The following is a 17,503-nucleotide window of genomic DNA, read 5'->3' as shown; positions in this document are numbered from 1 at the left end:
CGGTGTATAAATAAATTTCTTTAGACAGAACAAAACAAGTCTTTAGTAGTATCTTGTCATAGAAGACACCCTTAGGAATGTCATTTTGCTTAGTGGGCACGCTGAATTAACTTCGAGTGAGCACTTTATCGTTAACCAATTCAAGTTCTTAATGAAAAGTGAAAAGGAGAGTAATTCACTACTTGCACAAACCGCATAATACACCTCTTTTACCCCCCTCCCCCCCCCCCCCCAAAAAAAAAAAGAAAATGGCATAGACATTGTTTTCGACTTCTCTTGGGACATTTTCATGTCCCAGGAGAAATTGCAAACAATGGTTATGCAAAAGTTTTGGAAGGTAATAGAGGTGTATTATGGATACTTTTATGAATGTTACACTGTACTGGTGAAAACATACTGCTAAACTAGATTTAAAAACTTATACACAGTACTTATAGAAAGTTGAAGCGTACGAGCTTTCGGCTCGTTCTCGGAGGCTTGTTCACATATAAATGAAAAACAAGAATTGTGGACCGGTAAACTGTTAACGGTCACGTGATTTAGCAACACGTGACCGCAACAGATTGTCCCAGATGTGGGGGAGCAGGTATCTTCCAGTGTCACGGTTCAAGTCCGGCCTATGAACCCGGATATAGATGGCCTCTTTGATGCCCCGCTCTATCCAACGATCTTCATGGTCTAAGACCTCTACTTCAACCTTATGTCCAGGGTAGTCCCTGTGTATGTGCTGTGAGACTTCAGACGAAGCGCAGCTTGGTCTAAGATGCTCCGCGAACCTCGATTTCAAAGTCCGCTCGGTCTCTCCCACATACGAGCTGCCACAGTCCACCCCTTGGCACGTTACCCGATAAATAGGGCCACAAGTGTCTTCTTGTTTCTGTGGGTCTTTCGGAAACTACAACAGTTGTCTGAGGGTATTGTATGGTTTAAATATAGTGTCCACCCCATGTTGTTTCAATATGCGTCGTAACTCCTCGGACAGCCCTTTGACGTATGGGATGACGATGGCGGTTCGTCTAATAGGTAGATGGTGTTGGCTTTTTTGAGATTTGTTGGTGCTGTCTGAGTGCTGTAATGCCCATTCCGGGTATCCACAATCTTTGAGGGCTGCCTTGACATGTTCTAGCTCCGCCTTGGTGTCCTCAGGGTGGCTTGGAACTGTATTGGCCCTGTGAAACAGGGTACGGACAACGCTCATCTTATGCTCCAGTGGGTGATTTGACTCCCAGTTGAGGTATTGGTCCGTGTGGGTAGGTTTCCTATACACTTTGATTCTCAGTGAGCCATCATCCTGCCGTACAGTACACGTGTCAAGAAACGCTAATTCTCCATTAGACTCTGTTTCCGTCGTGAGCTGTATGTTAGGATCGACGCTGTTCAGGTGCTGTGTAAATTCATCGGCATCACATGAAGTTATCTTGCAGTTAGTGTCATCCACATATCTGAGCCACCACCCAGGTGGGATGGGTGCGGTCGAAATAGCTGATTCCTCAAAGGCTTCCATATATAAATTGCAGACCAGTGGTGAGACTGGTGACCCCATCGGTGCTCCGTGAATCTGGCGGTAGAACTGACCATCAAACACAAAATAAGTGCAGTTGAGACAGATGGTGAGGAGCTTTGCGATGTCAGATGGATTCATATTTGTGCGGTCTGTTTATATCCGGGTTCATATGCCGGACTTGAACCGTGACACTGGAAGATACCTGCTCCCCCACATCTGGGACAATCTGTTGCAGTCACGTGTTGCTAAATCACGTGACCGTTAACAGTTTACCGGTCCACAATTCTTGTTTTTCATTTATATGTGAACAAGCCTCCGAGAAGGAGCCGAAAGCTCGTACGCTTCTATAGGTACTGTGTATAAGTTTTTAAATCTAGTTTAACGGTGTATTATGGGATTGTGCAAGTAGTGAATTAGGGTTATTCGGAGGCGACAGGTTGCTAATTACTTCAAAGGGTAACAACGACCAAGTAGCGATCAGGGGCAGGTTGCTCGAAGGCTGGTTAGCACTGTAACCGTTAGTAAAGAGGTATCAGAATCTGTAGATTTCCATAGCATTTAACGCTGGTTAGCGCTAACCAGGCCTCGAGCAACTCGGGTCAGGGGCCCGTTTCTCGAAAGTCCCGAAAACTTTTCGGGCCCGAAAAGCCATTTGTGAAACTGCCAACGGCTTGTTTTGGAAATCCGATCTTTTAACATGTTTTCAAGGCAACAAAAAGAAAAATGACTGTGAAGTTTGACGACTTAAGTCCTCTCTATTCTTGAAATACAAAGGGAATTGTGACGTCCGAAAATGGCACGTAAAGTTTCGGGACTTTTGAGAAACGGGCCCCAGGTCCCAGTTGTTCAAATGCGGGAGAAAAAATATTCCTCAGGCCAATCGTTGTCCAAGGTTCTCGTACTCGCCTTTCCTTGGATTTGGCCTCTCTTAAATAGAAAAAGTCCGTAATATAGCGGGCGGAGTTGTAATTATGGTCTTTCTTTTTTCAGTTTTATAACGATTTCACCCCGATACTTGTGCGATATCAACAGAAGACCAGTGATCTCGTTTTTGCTCGCAAAACTGAAAGAGAAGAGCTGTCAAGGTAAGAGTGATCCTGATAAAATACGCTAACAAGTGGAAACAAATTTTGGTAGCTCTGGTAGTCTAGAATTCACACGGAGAGATGCTGTCCTAAATTGGCAACTTTTAAAATTCATTATGGGCATGACAACAAAAGGACTTGACAATTTTTTATATGTACAAATAATTAAAAAAAAAAGGTTGTTGTGAGTTGGATGGCATCCAAATCACAATCGCTGATATTTTTGTTAAAATACGCAAGGCTCAAAATGCCGTTTTTTTTTTCACAGTCTAATCGGCGGATTCATGTTATTCTCGTTTCAGAGATCTTCAAAAGTCAATTGCCAGTCAGCCACCAGAACCAACTCCCCAAGCCCCGCCTCACCACCAACCATCAGGTACAGAGTTCAAAACACGAAAAAGCAAATTATAACGCAGGAATGCCGTTGCATTAATGATCCAGGAACCATTCATCTTGTGGGTTTATGTTGTAGTGATTTTTCTAAGCCCTCAGTTCTAGTTTTGCGTATGGCATGGTAGAACGTAGTCATTCGAATTGCCATGGATTACACCGTATATTTCTTTGGTATAACTGCATTGGATATTTGTCAGGTTATTCGTCAGCATTTATGTACGTGGAATTCAGCTCGTGATGTTTCAGCATAACGGAACGGATATTGCAGAATGATATAGGATGTGAGAATCAGGACTCGTGTATGAAACATCTTCCTAAATAAGCACAGTTTTGCTGTTGTTTAGTTAAGTAAGCCCGTATTATCTCATTCAAGAGAATTTTTTGAAGAGAACAAAGTAATGTCTTTAGCCGGGGAAACGAGAAATGGATTTAGCTGGTGAAAGGACTTGGCTTCTAAGAAGAAACACACCCCTGTTCATTTTTGTTTTATTCGACCCCCTTCTAAAATCTTAACAAAGGGTTTGTTAAGGTGAAAAAGAACGTGGCAAATCAGAGCTCTCCTTATCTCGTTTCGCCCTCGATTCAATTCTTACTTTACATATTTTGTGTAATTTCAGGTGGACACACTGTTCCTCCGCCACGCCCTCCACCACCATCAGCCCAGCAGCCATCTGCAACAACAACATTCCCTGCCCCTACCGCAGCTAATCAACCGACGGCACCTCCTGGCGGAGCTCCTCCTCAATACCCTCCTGGTCCTTACCAACCCATGCCGCAGCCTGGCTACGCGCCCTACGCATACGGGGGTTATTATCCCCCAGCAGGGCCGGGTTATACACCCCCATTACCTCCTGGCTATTACTTTGGTGGATATGGTGCGCCACCGCCCCAAGGATACCCCCCACATGGCCAACAGCCCCCGCCTCATGGGCAGTACCCCGGTCGCTAACAACGTTCTTTTTTTTTTTTTTGTTTTCTTTTGCCGAGAAAGAGCATCACAATCCAATTTATATTTGTCAGTTTACCGTCTGAAGTCTCTTCTCTGTGCCGTTAAAATACTCTTAAGACCTTTCGCTGTGTGGATTGGACACTTCAGGATCTGACAAAGAGTTAATAAATTGATTCCACTTCTATCTAGATTTAGAATGGTAGGTTTGACTTCTTTAGTTACTGTCGTACTTAACAAATGTGAAGAATATGGAACGAGAGATAAGTAAAGCTGGCCCTCGTTTTCAATTCAACTCTATTCAGTGTTCATGTTAAAAATATGTACCTGGCAAATTTGTGTTATATTCTTAAAGGGAAATGGTGTCAGAAAGCTTTCCTAGCGTTGCACGGTTCCAAGGTTGGAGAAAAAACTGAAGCAATACTAATATTCGCAATGGGATGAAATTTCGCGGATTGATTCGAGCCGGTTTGTTTCCTTAGTGAAGAAGTGTTTTTCAATTTAATAGTTATTGAATCCGTTATAAGCGTAACTCAAGTTTGACCAGATTCATTTGCTCGGGAGGCAATGTTACGTGTTGCTATTAGTTTCTCCCTTCTTTTTCAGTTTGCTTTTGAGAGGAGGAGAGAAGGTCAACAATAAAAAAAAAATAGCAATACTAGTAATAAAATTTCAGACTTCATCGAGTCAGTCTTAAAAATTCTTACGTTATCATTGTTGACCATGACAATAAAAAAAACACATTGACTACTTAAGAGCGCTTGACTGTAAATATCGCCTACAGTCATGCAACATAGAAAAATCGAAATTTCTTAAACTTTGTCACAATAAAGGTCTTCTGTAACGTATTACAAAAATATAATTTTTAGTTCGCTACAATAAATCTTTTTCCCTTGAAGCGACTTTTGTACCCTGAGCGCTCTTTGAGCAGGTAAACTACCCGAAAAGTACTGATCTTTTCGTCTCATCGCCTGGAAAAGAAAATGCGTTAACATACACAATTTTATTTTAACTTAGTAGAGGTCTTCCCACGTTATTTACTGTTATCTAATTTAAATTTGGCAAAAACTAGAATTTGTGACAAATTTATGAAATTAACTACTTTGCGATGTATTTTTTCACGGTCCAATTTGGCTACATTCACGTGCAAAAAGTCGAACCTGGTACATTGCTTTGCCAATTAAGACTATAACCGTTGCAATAAATAATGTCTCTTCTGTGATTCTGTGAAATAAAATTTTCGGGTAAACTAAACGCGGAGTTTTGAGAGCGCCAAATGTAAATGCCACTTGCAACCCAAACATGACTGTCAGATCTTTGCCGAAATCATAATATTCAAACACCACATCAAAAGTAACACGTTTTTAGTGATTCCTAATTATACCACAGGTAACCCAGGCTCACTGTGTGTAGATAAATATAGAGAACATATGAGGCGAAGTTTAGGTCTGAAAATTTGCTAGAAAATGGAAATAAAAATCGATAAAACTTACCGTGTGGTGAGCTGTTGTTGTCTTTAATATACGTACACGAAGTTTCGGGAAAAATGGTCCCCGTTCACCTTCCTTCATAATATAGTGACAAGGTAGGAGACGGAAGCCAGCTTATGGACTCCGATCGACCCAAAACAAGTACGATTTTTTTCGCAAAAATCGAATCCAGTCGCTAAATAAACACGCCAGACTCGTGGAACATGAATTTCTCTAAACCGTGAATCTACTGAAGCATCTCCAGGTAGCAACGCGAAGCCACCAGACTCCATAAAACTTGTAAGTTAACCTGCTAAAATGGCGGCCAGAAAGCGTTGTACTCGCGAAGTGTCCAATTCAAAAAGCCTGGTGACGAGTATAATAAGTTTCCCTGGAGAGAGGGGAGTCCCAGATTGCTCAGTGAGTTTTGTTTTTAGCAATGTGGGACTCCCCTCCCTCCAGAACTTATTAAACTCGTCACCAGGCGTCTAGAGTTCAGTTTCATTTTGAATGGGACACTTCGCGAGTACAACGCTTTCTGGCCGCCATTTTAGCAGGTTAACTTACAAGTTTTACGGAGTCTGGTGGCTTCGCGTTGCTACCTGGAGATGCTTTAGTGGATTCATGGTTTAGAGAAATTCATGTTCCACGAGCCTGGCATGTTTATTTAGCGACTGGATTCGATTTTCGCGAAAAAAATCGTGCTTGTTTTGGGTCGATCGGAGTCCATAAGCTAGCTTCCGTCTCCTACCTTGTCACTATATTATGAAGGAAGGTGAACGGGGACCATTTTCCCCGAAACTTCGTTAAAGACAACAACAGCTCACCACATGGTAAGTTTTATCGATTTTTATTTCCATTTTCTAGCAAATTTTCAGATCTAAACTTCGCCTTATATGTTCTCTACACAGTGAGCCTGGGTTAGCTGTGATTATACGAAGCAGTTACAATGGTGATCAGTCGGATTCAAAAAGATTTTTCGCCAGTGCATTTTTAAACCATTCGTGGGTGTTAGAATTTTTTGTAGTATTGCATGTAGACGTGGTAACGATCGCAGACTTTTTTTTTTTGATTTTAATTAAACAATATTTAGAGTGGCCTCTAGCATTAAAGAAAAAGTCACCACTCAAGGATGAGCGCTTATTTGCAAGTTAAGTTTGAAAATAATTTGCTTAATCAGAGATATCTCTGCGGTTAATTAATTGTTGTTTGTAAAAGAATTTCGTTTTCAAGTTCTTGAACTGAGTCACAAAATTAAAGGTATCACACTACTTGAAAAGTTGTGCTTAACTACATCACAACAAAGTTATTCTTACCTTAATATCTTCTGTAGTGAGTTAATGTTGACTACCGACGCTTTCTAAGTGAGAACTAATTTACTCGATCACACGTGCCGTCCCTGATACCTTATTGCCCTGTGACCGGCAGCACTAAGAGCCCGAATCCAGAATCCGGAAACCGGTATACAGAAACCCGGGGGGCGTTTACCACTTTTCAACAAAAACCAAAAATTCCAGTTGGAATTCAAATGGTAGAGCTCATTTCAACGGAAAGCTTCCGAAAAATATGGAATCCTCAGACGTATTCCTCTTTTCCCGTTCCAACCGAATTGACCAGAAAAATCCTCTATCATTGTAAACTCCCACTCAACCCGGTTCACTTCGACCTCTTTTTCCACCTTTCGACACTGCAGATGAAGCCGCCATTTTGATTTGTCAGTGTTTTCTCGAAAATCCTGTACCATTACCAGCGTTCCATTCCAACCGGATTTTCCGTGCAAATGGTAAACGCCCCTGCAAAACCAGAATTATCCAAAGTTCACGAGAACTACAACTTATCCACAGTGGATAAATCACTATCCACTGGATAATCCCCTTCGGGTTTTTTCTAGTGTTTATCCACTGGATAGTGATTCTGAGTAAAACCCACCCGCCATAAACTTGAAAAACGTCGGGCCATTTTTTTCGAGATTACCCAAATGCAATCCGTTTCAAATCTTGTCCATATATGTCCATCCATGCTTCTCTTTCCTTTTGCTGTATTTCTTTTATGTTCTTCAAGCGTTTTGAGTGGTTATTGGAATGTTTCGTTCTACTTTTTGGGCATTTTGGGTGTCATGAAATTACATTATTCTGAAGCTCACGGTATGTTCAAACTGCGAAAACACGGCCCGACTTTCTAACCCAAGCCAACTATATACTGTATATATATCATCAGTTGTCGACCTTGAAGGGCAGTATTTATCTGCCTTTCGGCAGAATCTTTAAAACTTACTTGTTTCCACATTCAATGCTACGGGGACATCTCGAAAGAACTTACCTTCGATAAACAATGTGAATTTTTCATATTCACTGTAAGTTCTTCCTCAATTTTTGATCGACAGCCTCAGTCGCGCTCTGTCACTTAAGCAACACATCCTCCGAGCGCCTTTTTTCCTTTAATTAAAAGAGGCATTTTGTACTAAGGCAGGTGAGATAATAAGGAAAATAAACCATACATGTTTTAAGTTTTCTTCAGTGTAACGGGGTTGTTTCATTAACGACGTTCGTGCCCATCGCTGCTGCGCATTTTGTCGCGCCTGTCACGCACACGCCATGCATCGCAGACCACGAAGGTAAACACGATGCTAAAGGCGAAAACATTTTCCACAAAAATGAAACGTGAAAGCATGTGGCGTCATGGGATAGATGTGGACCCAGGTCTTCTCGGAAATGTCACGCAATGGCGTGACAATGCGAATAGACGATCGCCTTGAGAACTTCGCAACGATTTTACTCTCTTGAATGCTCGGTGACCCCCATTTTTCTTTCCTTAGATCACTTCCTTTCCTGGTTTTGTCCATTTTAACAAAAGACAAAAAAAATCTGTTCGTGAGAAGTTACAAATATTTCGCCTTTTATTCTCTCGTGCGACCGAAGTTTTCCTTCTTAGACTAATATGTATCGTTTTTCAAGGTCTATTTCACCTCGGAAAAAGACATCAACTGCAAAAGTTTGTTTAGTTATATTAGTTATGTTGAATTGGGTACGTTTACCTGATCTAAATTTCACTAATGTAGCTTTTTTTTTTATTGCTGACAGTTGTAAGCTGAGATCGTCTTAAAATATCGCAATCTTAGGAAAGTGCACCTGATGATCTCGAAAACAAGCACGGTGACCCCCCATTTTTTTTGCCTTTTGGTCAAAAGTAGATCATTCTCTTTCTGCGTGGCAAGTTAAAAAAAAAATCTGTACGTGGGAACGTTTTGGGCGAGAACGTCCTTAATTCAGTCGCGCCAAATTCAAAATCAAAGCCAGAACCGATAAAACAATCCTTTCATCCAGCGGTTGCACATATACAACAGCAGCTAAAATGGGAAGGCCGGAGGAAGTTTGCTTTAGGAAGGCGATTTTAAACGCCAGAAGGCAACGACAACTGGTACAACAGTCCATATTACATTGTTTTATTGCAAGGAGAAGATCACTTCTCAAAGTGTGTTCATTTATATTATTCCTCTTCTGGTTTCATTCCACGAAACTCAGCACGTTGCTGTGGCACGATCGTGCCAGCGTCTGCAAAGAAACATAGGCTGGTGGAACATCGTTTTGATCACGTGCAGCGAGAGCAGATTCAAAAGACAACTTTTTGGTTTTCCTCCTCTAATTCACTTGAATGCGTATCCGTAGAACATCTACCAGATGATGTCGAATAATAATTTAATGCAGAAAAAGGCAATTTCTGAATCATTGATTTCTTCGACTTCTTCGATATCAGCACTCTCGATTATAACTGGAGTCGCAATCGAGTCACCCAAACTTCTGCGCAACGCAATATTTTTTCTTAGTATACAACTGGGAGGAATGCGTAGAAATTGCAAAATAATCAAAACTGTATTAAAATAATTTATGACTTGAGTTCGGCACGGCAGTAGCGCAACGTTTGAAACCATGCCGAGCCAGTGCCGTGTAGCACGACAGTCCCTGTCGAATTTAATTGTCGTGACGAACTAAATTCAAGTTGCCGAACTCGATGGTTTCAAACGTCGCGCTACTGCCGTGCCAACGTCGAACTTAATTACTTACAAAGCGAAAAAGAGCTTGCAGTGCTATTCCGCGCTCATTGCTGTGAAATAAATGCCTGGAAATCAAGTTTAATCTGTCTACCGTGGCTTTCTACGAGATCCCTGTTACAACTTCAAAACAAACGATCGATTTATATATTTCCATCAAATGGTAAGAGTAAATCGTTTCAGTAGTTTCTATACTGCTAACAAAATTTAACCACATTTCAAGTTACGCTTAGTAGCGTACAACAGTGAAAGTCGTCTACATATGGCTTTATTCAGTTTTCTCCCTCCAATATAATGATATTTTGGACTAGTTGACTTAGATTTCCGTATGAAACGAATGTCACCAAGACCAATTGCAACATCCATACACCTGAAGGTCCCGCTTGAAGTCCTCCTTGCTAAAATGACAGACCCGAACAGACAATATAGCAGTCAGGTTTTTACGTTTGAGGAATCCATTCACGTTTTATTTTCGCCGGCCAACTTTTCTTTAAATTTTAATTTTCCGGTGTATGCTTCGGTTTTTTTTTAATATGTGTTCTCAAGTCTAGACATGTGTCTAGTTTCATCCCCATCGAAAGCGTACACCCCAATAGCAGTAATTGTTGATGTGAAAAACCTTGCTACGTGTATTGAGCAACATCTGAATGTTTCGTCGGCTTATTCTAAATTAAACGATTCCCCGTGTGAAAGCAAACAAATACGTTTGCTGAAGCATCGAAGACAGCTGTCGCTGTAGGAAGAAAGTGAAAAAGGTACGCTTGTCGAATATTTCTTTGTCGTATGTTCAAGGTATTTGTCTTGTTTACATTTGCTCTGGCTGATTTTTGCCGCCTAGTTTGATTGACTAGAAAATCTATAAGTATTAAGTGACTTGAGCTTCTGTCAAACTTATGGCCTATATGGCCTACTACCTATTGAACCACAGGACCGTTTACCATAGTTCATCTTACATTTGAATTTCTCGAAGCAGAAAGGTCACACAAGACGGCGGGTCTACTTTGCAGGTCGCAGGTCGCGGGTTGCAGGTCATTGTTTTACCAATACAGAAAGTATCCTAAACATTCTTAAAAGCTAACCTTAGGCCTAATTAGGCCTAACTAAAGTTTTTAGGCCTAAGCTTAGCTTTTATGAATGTTTAGGATACTTTTTGTATTGGTGAAACAATGACCTGCAACTCGCGACCTGCGACCTGTGACCTGCAAATTAGGCCTGCCTCACACAAGAATGAGAAAGTGATCGGGGATCGAAGAACTTGGTAAGGTCTTACACGTTTGTTGACTATTGCTACTTCATAACACGTCATATCCAAGATGGCTCTCTCCAAGTCACGGAAGAGGCAACTTCAAAGTGCTCTTGTCACATTTTAACAGGCAACTGGACAAAACGGCAATGATTTTCGAATTCCTGGGGAAAAGTTTTAGTAATTTAGAGAGACTTTTTCTAGACCGTACTTTCCCTTTAAAGGGAAAGTACGGTCTAGAAAAAGTTTTTCTGAATCGAAAGTTCTTTACCAGTATTGTCATGCTTGGCCACTCATTTGGACTAAATGTGTTTAAATAGCCAAAAATAATCTGCCATCTTTGTTTTCGTGTATGTAAACGAGGCTACGAGGTAGCAATAGTCAAGGATTTCTCCGGATGACTAAATGTACTTGATGTAAAGAAGAAAAACACAGGCGAGGAGAGCAATGCTTTGTAGACTTGAACCTAAATCCAGAGGCTAAGCTGTATTGATATTGGCTCCACCTCTGAACAGATTTACCTCGTGGTCGTTAAACAGGGTTTTATATGTGAGTTATATGCAGGAGTTTTAAAAAGCGAAAGAGATCTTGCAGTGCTACCCCGCGCTCATTGCTGTGAAACAAATGCCTCGAAATCAAATTTAAAATCTTGTGCTTTAGACCCAGTACCTGCTTGTTTAGTTAGTGGTTGTATTGATGTTTTTCTTCCCTCTATTACTAAGATGATTAATTTGTCTCTTACGTCTGGTCACTTCCCTGGTGAGTGGAAGATGGCTCTAGCACTTCCTTTGTTGAAGAGGCGTGGCCTTGACCCTATACTTAAGAACTATCGTCCAATCAGTAACCTTCAAGTTGTTTCCAAATTAGTGGAAAGATCTGCATTTAATCAACTGCATGAGTACTTGCTGTCCAATAATCTATATCCCATCTTTTCATCAATCTGCTTATAGGGCATATCATAGTACTGAGACTGCCCTTCTTATTAAGGTGCAGAACGATCTTTTGTTGAATATGGATAGGGGTCATGTTACTCTATTAGCGCTTTTGGACTTAAGCTCGGCTTTTGATACTATTAATCATAGTATTTTGTTATCTAGATTGCAACATAAGTTTGGGTTTGATGGACTAGTTCTTTCTTGGTTTAAGTCTTATTTAACTGGGAGATTATTTAAAGTACTTGTGAATGATGTATTGTCTGATACTTTTGATCAGGAATGGGGTGTGCCTCAAGGTTCTTGTGTGGGCCCATTGCTTTTGTCTTATACTTTGGTAAACTCTTTGAAATTACAAGTTGCTATCTTTCTAATGTCCATATTTATGCTGATGATACCCAGCTTTACATTTCATTTTCTCCAAATGATATTGACGAGCAAATGAATACTCTTTCTCCTATCGTATAATCAAGTTTTGCTCGTTTTGGAGATTGCACCTGTTCAACACACATTTGGTTAAACTGGGCAGTGGTTTCAGCAGCACTGGGATGAGTGACATTGTTGTAGGCCCCATTGTAACATTCCAGAGTTATACCAAGCCGCTGCAGGGCTGCCAGGAAGGCTGGAATCTCATCTTCTGTAAGGGTCTCACTGTCCCGTTTAATGAAGAAAGTCACCCGAAGGAATCATAAATAAATTGAAGTCATAAATTTAAAATTACAAGTTTTAAAGTTTCAATAGCTAAGAGAATAAGACTACAAGTGCCATACAACTTTACAAATTAACAAGTACCAAGCATTATTTATCACTGAGAAAAGAACAAAAATTTATATGAAATATGGTGGTCCCATAAAGTGCAGATTGTGCAAAATACTTGAATAAAGGTCATTGCACTTGCAGCAATCGCAATCTTAAGCTGGTATTCGGTTGACATGACATAACTTAAAAAGGATGTCCACCAATAGTTTTTGTGCATTCTATAATGTACACAAATAGTGTTGCAAACAATAACTATGTTTGTTCACAATCAGATAAAGATGTTACCATACCCTGGGTAAAAATGATGGTGTACATGGCTTTGGACGGTGATTGCAGTGTCTTTAAAAGAACCATCTTAGCTCACTGCAACCTCGTCCCCAGGGTCTCTCTTCTTCCCTTTCTTGGAGCGGGAGAGAGAGAGAGACCCTGGTGTGGTCTGGTCACGTGTCAGAGCGACAATGAAAATCAACTGGGAGGGGCCCTTCAAAAACGAACTTAATTGACCATTTTTTGTTAACATCAAATTGAGACAAGGACGCGAGGAACACGCAATCGCCTTGTTTTCTCGCGATGTTTTATAGCAGTCTCCATTTCGCTATTTGCAACAGCAGCTACTGTGATATTAATCTTAGGCCAAAACAAGTGAAATGTCTTGAGGCCATTTTTTTGTGGAAAAGATTGCTTCGCTGTTTTGCCAACAAAACAGGTTTCTTCTTGTCTGTTTTGCCAAAAAACAGGTTTCTTCTTGTCTTGTCTGGGTCATGGTTCAGCTCTATCATCTGGGATAAGACGGAGAAAACGGTGGGGCAGAGACTCTCCATCTCATAAACAATTCTTGCAAAACTCATCTTGTTTAAGCCATCATGCATATCCTCTTTTTCTCAATACTGAGTTGCTTTCCTATCTGGCCAAATGCAATAATTCTCTATCCACTTGTGAGAACAGCCTCTACAAAAGGGTTTAAACGCACAACATTACTCGTCAGTCTATCAAAATAACCACCAGCGAAATATTCTTGGCAATTTCCAAACTGAAATATTTCTCTTGTAATTCGAAAAAAGGTGAACGTAATCGCAAGCCCTTAATTCGTCCGCGAATTTGGTCCTTAGCCGCGAATCATGTAAGCAGCCCACAAAAAATACATGTGAATGCCGATAATTTCTATACAAACATGAAAACTTATTTTATTCTTTATTTCTCTTTATATATCTCAGCTTCAGTCGTATTGGATTATTACGCTTTTATTTTCAGTTGACAATTAACAGTGAATTAACACAAGCTCCATTTCATTATAAGACTGTATAGGTATTCTAGACAAACAAAAGTACGTAACCCGTTCGTAAACATGTGTTACGAAGATTTTGAAAAAAATTAGTTAAAGCAAAGACCTTTTCCATTTATCGAAGGTTTTCTTTGTCTGCTTTGCGAGATTTAAGTTTCTTTGGGGTCATAGGTAGTATAAGTCGCGGACCGCGGAGAAAGCCGACAAGGGAAGCGGAAAGATGTTCAAAGAAACGATTAGTCACATCTTCAAGAAAACATCTTCGCAACTTTTCACATATTGCCGAGATCGGTGGAATAAAATTGTTAGCGATGAAATAAAATAATGTTATACATAAGCCTATTTATATAGTAAAACTTACCTGATTTTCCGAAGGAAATCCTTGAGTATTGACCGCATACGCGAGTAAGGGTTCTGGCAACTCGTTCTGAAATACATTTAAATTTTATCAGCTCGATCTTTGGGAACAGGTCAGTTTTGCAAAGCAGTAACTTAAGCAAAAATGCACTTGAGCAAAAATGGTTAAAACAGCACAAGAAGTTTTGAAAGCCAGAATTCCTCACCTCCTTTCCAGTGGAGCTGCTATCAAAAGAGAGACCACGTCTACTGCTCTTTTCGGAATCCTTCACGCTTTTGCTCGAAGGGTGAGGGACAGATGGCGACACTTCAACGCACCTTTTCACTCTTTCAAACGAGCTTTGAGACTCTATGATAATGGCTTTGAACGACCTGAAGTTGTTAGGTCGCCTCTTACAGGGTCTACACATGTACAGTAGTTGGGGCAACTCGCCCTTTTCTAAGGATTTTCCAAAAATATCCTCCGCTGTAATAAGCAGTAATCTGCTTGCCTTTGCGAAGAGATTTTTAAAATAAATTTCGCCAGTCGATTTACAAAGTCTGCAGCAAGATAAAGTTCCAGTAGGTATTGATTTATACTTTTTTTTAGGCTTGTTTTTACCACCACTGGCCATATTCCATACTTCACAAAGCGCGTAATCTGTCGCGTATTACATGTAACTTTGGTCAAAATTCATGCCGCTCCTCCCCCCACTAAGTGATGAATATTTTAAGACAAATAAGCCCCTCCCTTAGATACAATCAATGACACATCCCAGATTTTGGGACACACGTGACCAGACCAGACCAGGGTCTCTCTCTCTCTCCCGCTCCAAGGAAGGGAAGAAGAGAGACCCTAGTGACGAGGTTGAGCTCACTGTGGGCAGATTTTGGTAGAACTTTCTGGAGGGACCCTCATATTTCATCTGGTATTTGTTAATGACTGGTCTTAGTTATTGACTACAAAGTCTTCCTTTCTTACATACAGTTTGTCCCTTAAATTGAGTTATGACTTCTAATGTTTTGACTGATCAGGGGATTGAAATCAACTAGTGCCAATTGGGGCGGAATTAGGCTGAGAACAGCAAGTAACTTTTTTACAATTTCTTAGGTCGTACTGTCCATCAAAGCTAACCAAGTTTTCATCAAACGTGACTGGTGACTAAGTGATATGGCCAGTATGAAAATTAATATTAGGATACTGAGAATCCTATGCGAACCAAACTCTTCTGGAGTCCAAGCGCAAAATCGATAATCTGATATCTTCAATAGATATCTTTCAAGACGTGAAATAAATCGACGAAATATATAGCCCACGTGTTGAAGTGTATTCCCCACTAAAACTTCGTATGACCGACTCAAACTCGCCAACGATAGACATTACGTACTGACCAAACCTTACGAAGGATATATTTGGCCGAAAAAAGGAACCAGTCAATCACGACAAACGAGAAAACGTGTGACTACAAAAACTAGACGCTCCATAAGGCGTACACTGGGTTGCCTGTTGTTTCCGCTTCATAATTCCTCTTCTTGTTAGTCTAATCTGATGCCAGGTCAAAACATTGTTTCGCTTTACGTTTGCACGAAAAGGTACCGTAAAAGCCAGGAGTTAACAGAAAAAGACAAGGAAAAAAACACAGTTTTATATAAAACTCTGAATCAAATTCTCATCAAAAGATTAATGACAATCGATCGTAAAAACACGAAAAATTCTGCAGTCTTTGACTTTTATGAACGAATGGAAAGGTCATGATGTTTTGTCAAAAGGAAGAAATTGATCACGGGCTAGGCAACCAGAAAGGTGTTCGTGAACTGAATGAACTACGGGAAGGAATGTTAATCGTTCGTTGTTTTTAGAGTAAAACAACGTCCTTTTTAGCCAAGAAACTTCCGTCTTTGTTTTTTTAAATTTGTTGTAATATTTAACTGAATATTCTCATTTCACCTGTCGAGTCAGGAAGCCTTCTTTGTCGGGTTTCTGAGAAACGTATCTATTTTGACTACAGGGTGAACTATTTACACAATCGCGAGGTTGAGCGGCCATGTAATTGAAAATCCGAACATCAATGAGATACAAAAACAGACTTGCGAAGCATCGCAAATCACAATGCTGACAAGCACAAAAGCAGAAGAAATGGTTAATAAATATAAAGTTTGTTACTATCTGAATGTTTTTGTGTTAGAGTAAAGGGATATATTGTCACGCAAATGATGTAATTTCATGACACTCAAAAGTCATAAAAAGCGTGAGTTTCATGTAAACAATCTTAGCACTAGTAAGTCGTAGCAATAAATTGGATTAACCAGCAAGTTAAAGAAATATTGTTGCCTTCCCAAATAAACTTCATTTTACACTACAATGACAAAAACATTTTTCAGAGAAATAAAATTCCTGTCTCCCCGCGTATCACATTTCAACGCACGTATGCAAATTTTTTAACTCATTTTCACCGCGTCCCTGATTCCCCCGAAATCAGTCTTCTTTCAAATATTAACAAAAATATTATTTACGAAAGGTTCCTGTAAGTTCCAATTTCCAATGAATTTACAGAATCAACAAAAGATGTCAATATCATGTAAATCTTATTTACGAAACAACAACATGTAAAATATCTTTTAAAAAACATGTAAATTGTAATTTACAGGTTGTAAATTTAGATTTACATACGCCTGTAAATTTCCAACTTTTCCAGTGGCGAGTGGCGCTGAAAGAAGTAAGATAATCTCATCAAACTGCTATTTGCAACGCGACGTTTCTTATTTCTCGAAACATTCAGAAAAGTTCCCAACATTGTCCCTTTTCATACTAGAGACGGATAATCCGCCTTAGTGTGAAAACGGAACGGTGTTCATTTTGGACGGATGATCCGTCTATATAGACGGATTTTCAGGACGGAACTTACGTCAAATACGGATGATTCGTCTTGAATTCACATCAGGACGGAGAAAGCCATCTTATTTTGCCCTGAAAAGCCTAGAACTAGAAAGAGCGCAATGAGTTCTGGAAAGGAAAACATGGCGTCATAAGTTGCGAAAAGGAAAGCAGGAAAGATACCTTGAAGGAACACGTGGAAGGAGAATGAAGTCTTCCTTTTTGCTGCCATTTTTTAAAAATTTTTAAATTTTTAAATTTTTTTTTTTAATTGTAAAAATTTTGAAACTTTTTTTAAAAGATTGCCATGAAGTGTTTCCAGATTTGTAATTCGCGAGGCTTTCCGATAGAGCGATAAATAGTCTTCAAATTTTATTTTTCTCCTGGTTGACAAAGGTACTTCGGCTCTTTTTAGTAAGCCATGGCTGCCATATTGAGTAATGTGGAATTGTAACCGCGCCTGAGAAAAAACCCGTGACGCGGACGGCAACCGGAAGAGAAAATTTCGCGTGCCAGAACAGTGGTGTCTCCCAGATTTTTATACTTATCATCTCTAAGGGACGGGCCATTAGAAAAGTGATGGGGGGGGGGGGGGAGGGTGGGGATTTTCAGCTGGTACGATTTTTTTTTC

At 40.1% G+C, this 17,503-nt stretch overlaps 1 protein-coding gene across 1 annotated transcript in view; it reads left to right on the top strand.

Annotated features, from left to right (window-relative positions):
* LOC138044598 (programmed cell death 6-interacting protein-like) overlaps positions 1 to 4,826 on the top strand; it is a 37,455-nt gene extending 32,629 nt beyond the window's left edge. Inside the window, exons 15-17 of the mRNA XM_068891098.1 lie at positions 2,495 to 2,589; positions 2,892 to 2,965; positions 3,600 to 4,826. Coding sequence (XP_068747199.1) covers positions 2,495 to 2,589; positions 2,892 to 2,965; positions 3,600 to 3,931 — 501 coding nt within the window. The 3' untranslated portion in view covers positions 3,932 to 4,826. The remainder of the gene's footprint in view (positions 1 to 2,494; positions 2,590 to 2,891; positions 2,966 to 3,599) is intronic.
* Positions 4,827 to 17,503: the final 12,677 nt, after the last annotated feature.

This window comes from Montipora capricornis, chromosome 1, assembly GCF_036669925.1.
Source record: "Montipora capricornis isolate CH-2021 chromosome 1, ASM3666992v2, whole genome shotgun sequence".
Lineage (NCBI taxonomy): Eukaryota > Metazoa > Cnidaria > Anthozoa > Scleractinia > Acroporidae > Montipora > Montipora capricornis.
This window is presented reverse-complemented; position numbering and strand designations above follow the sequence as displayed.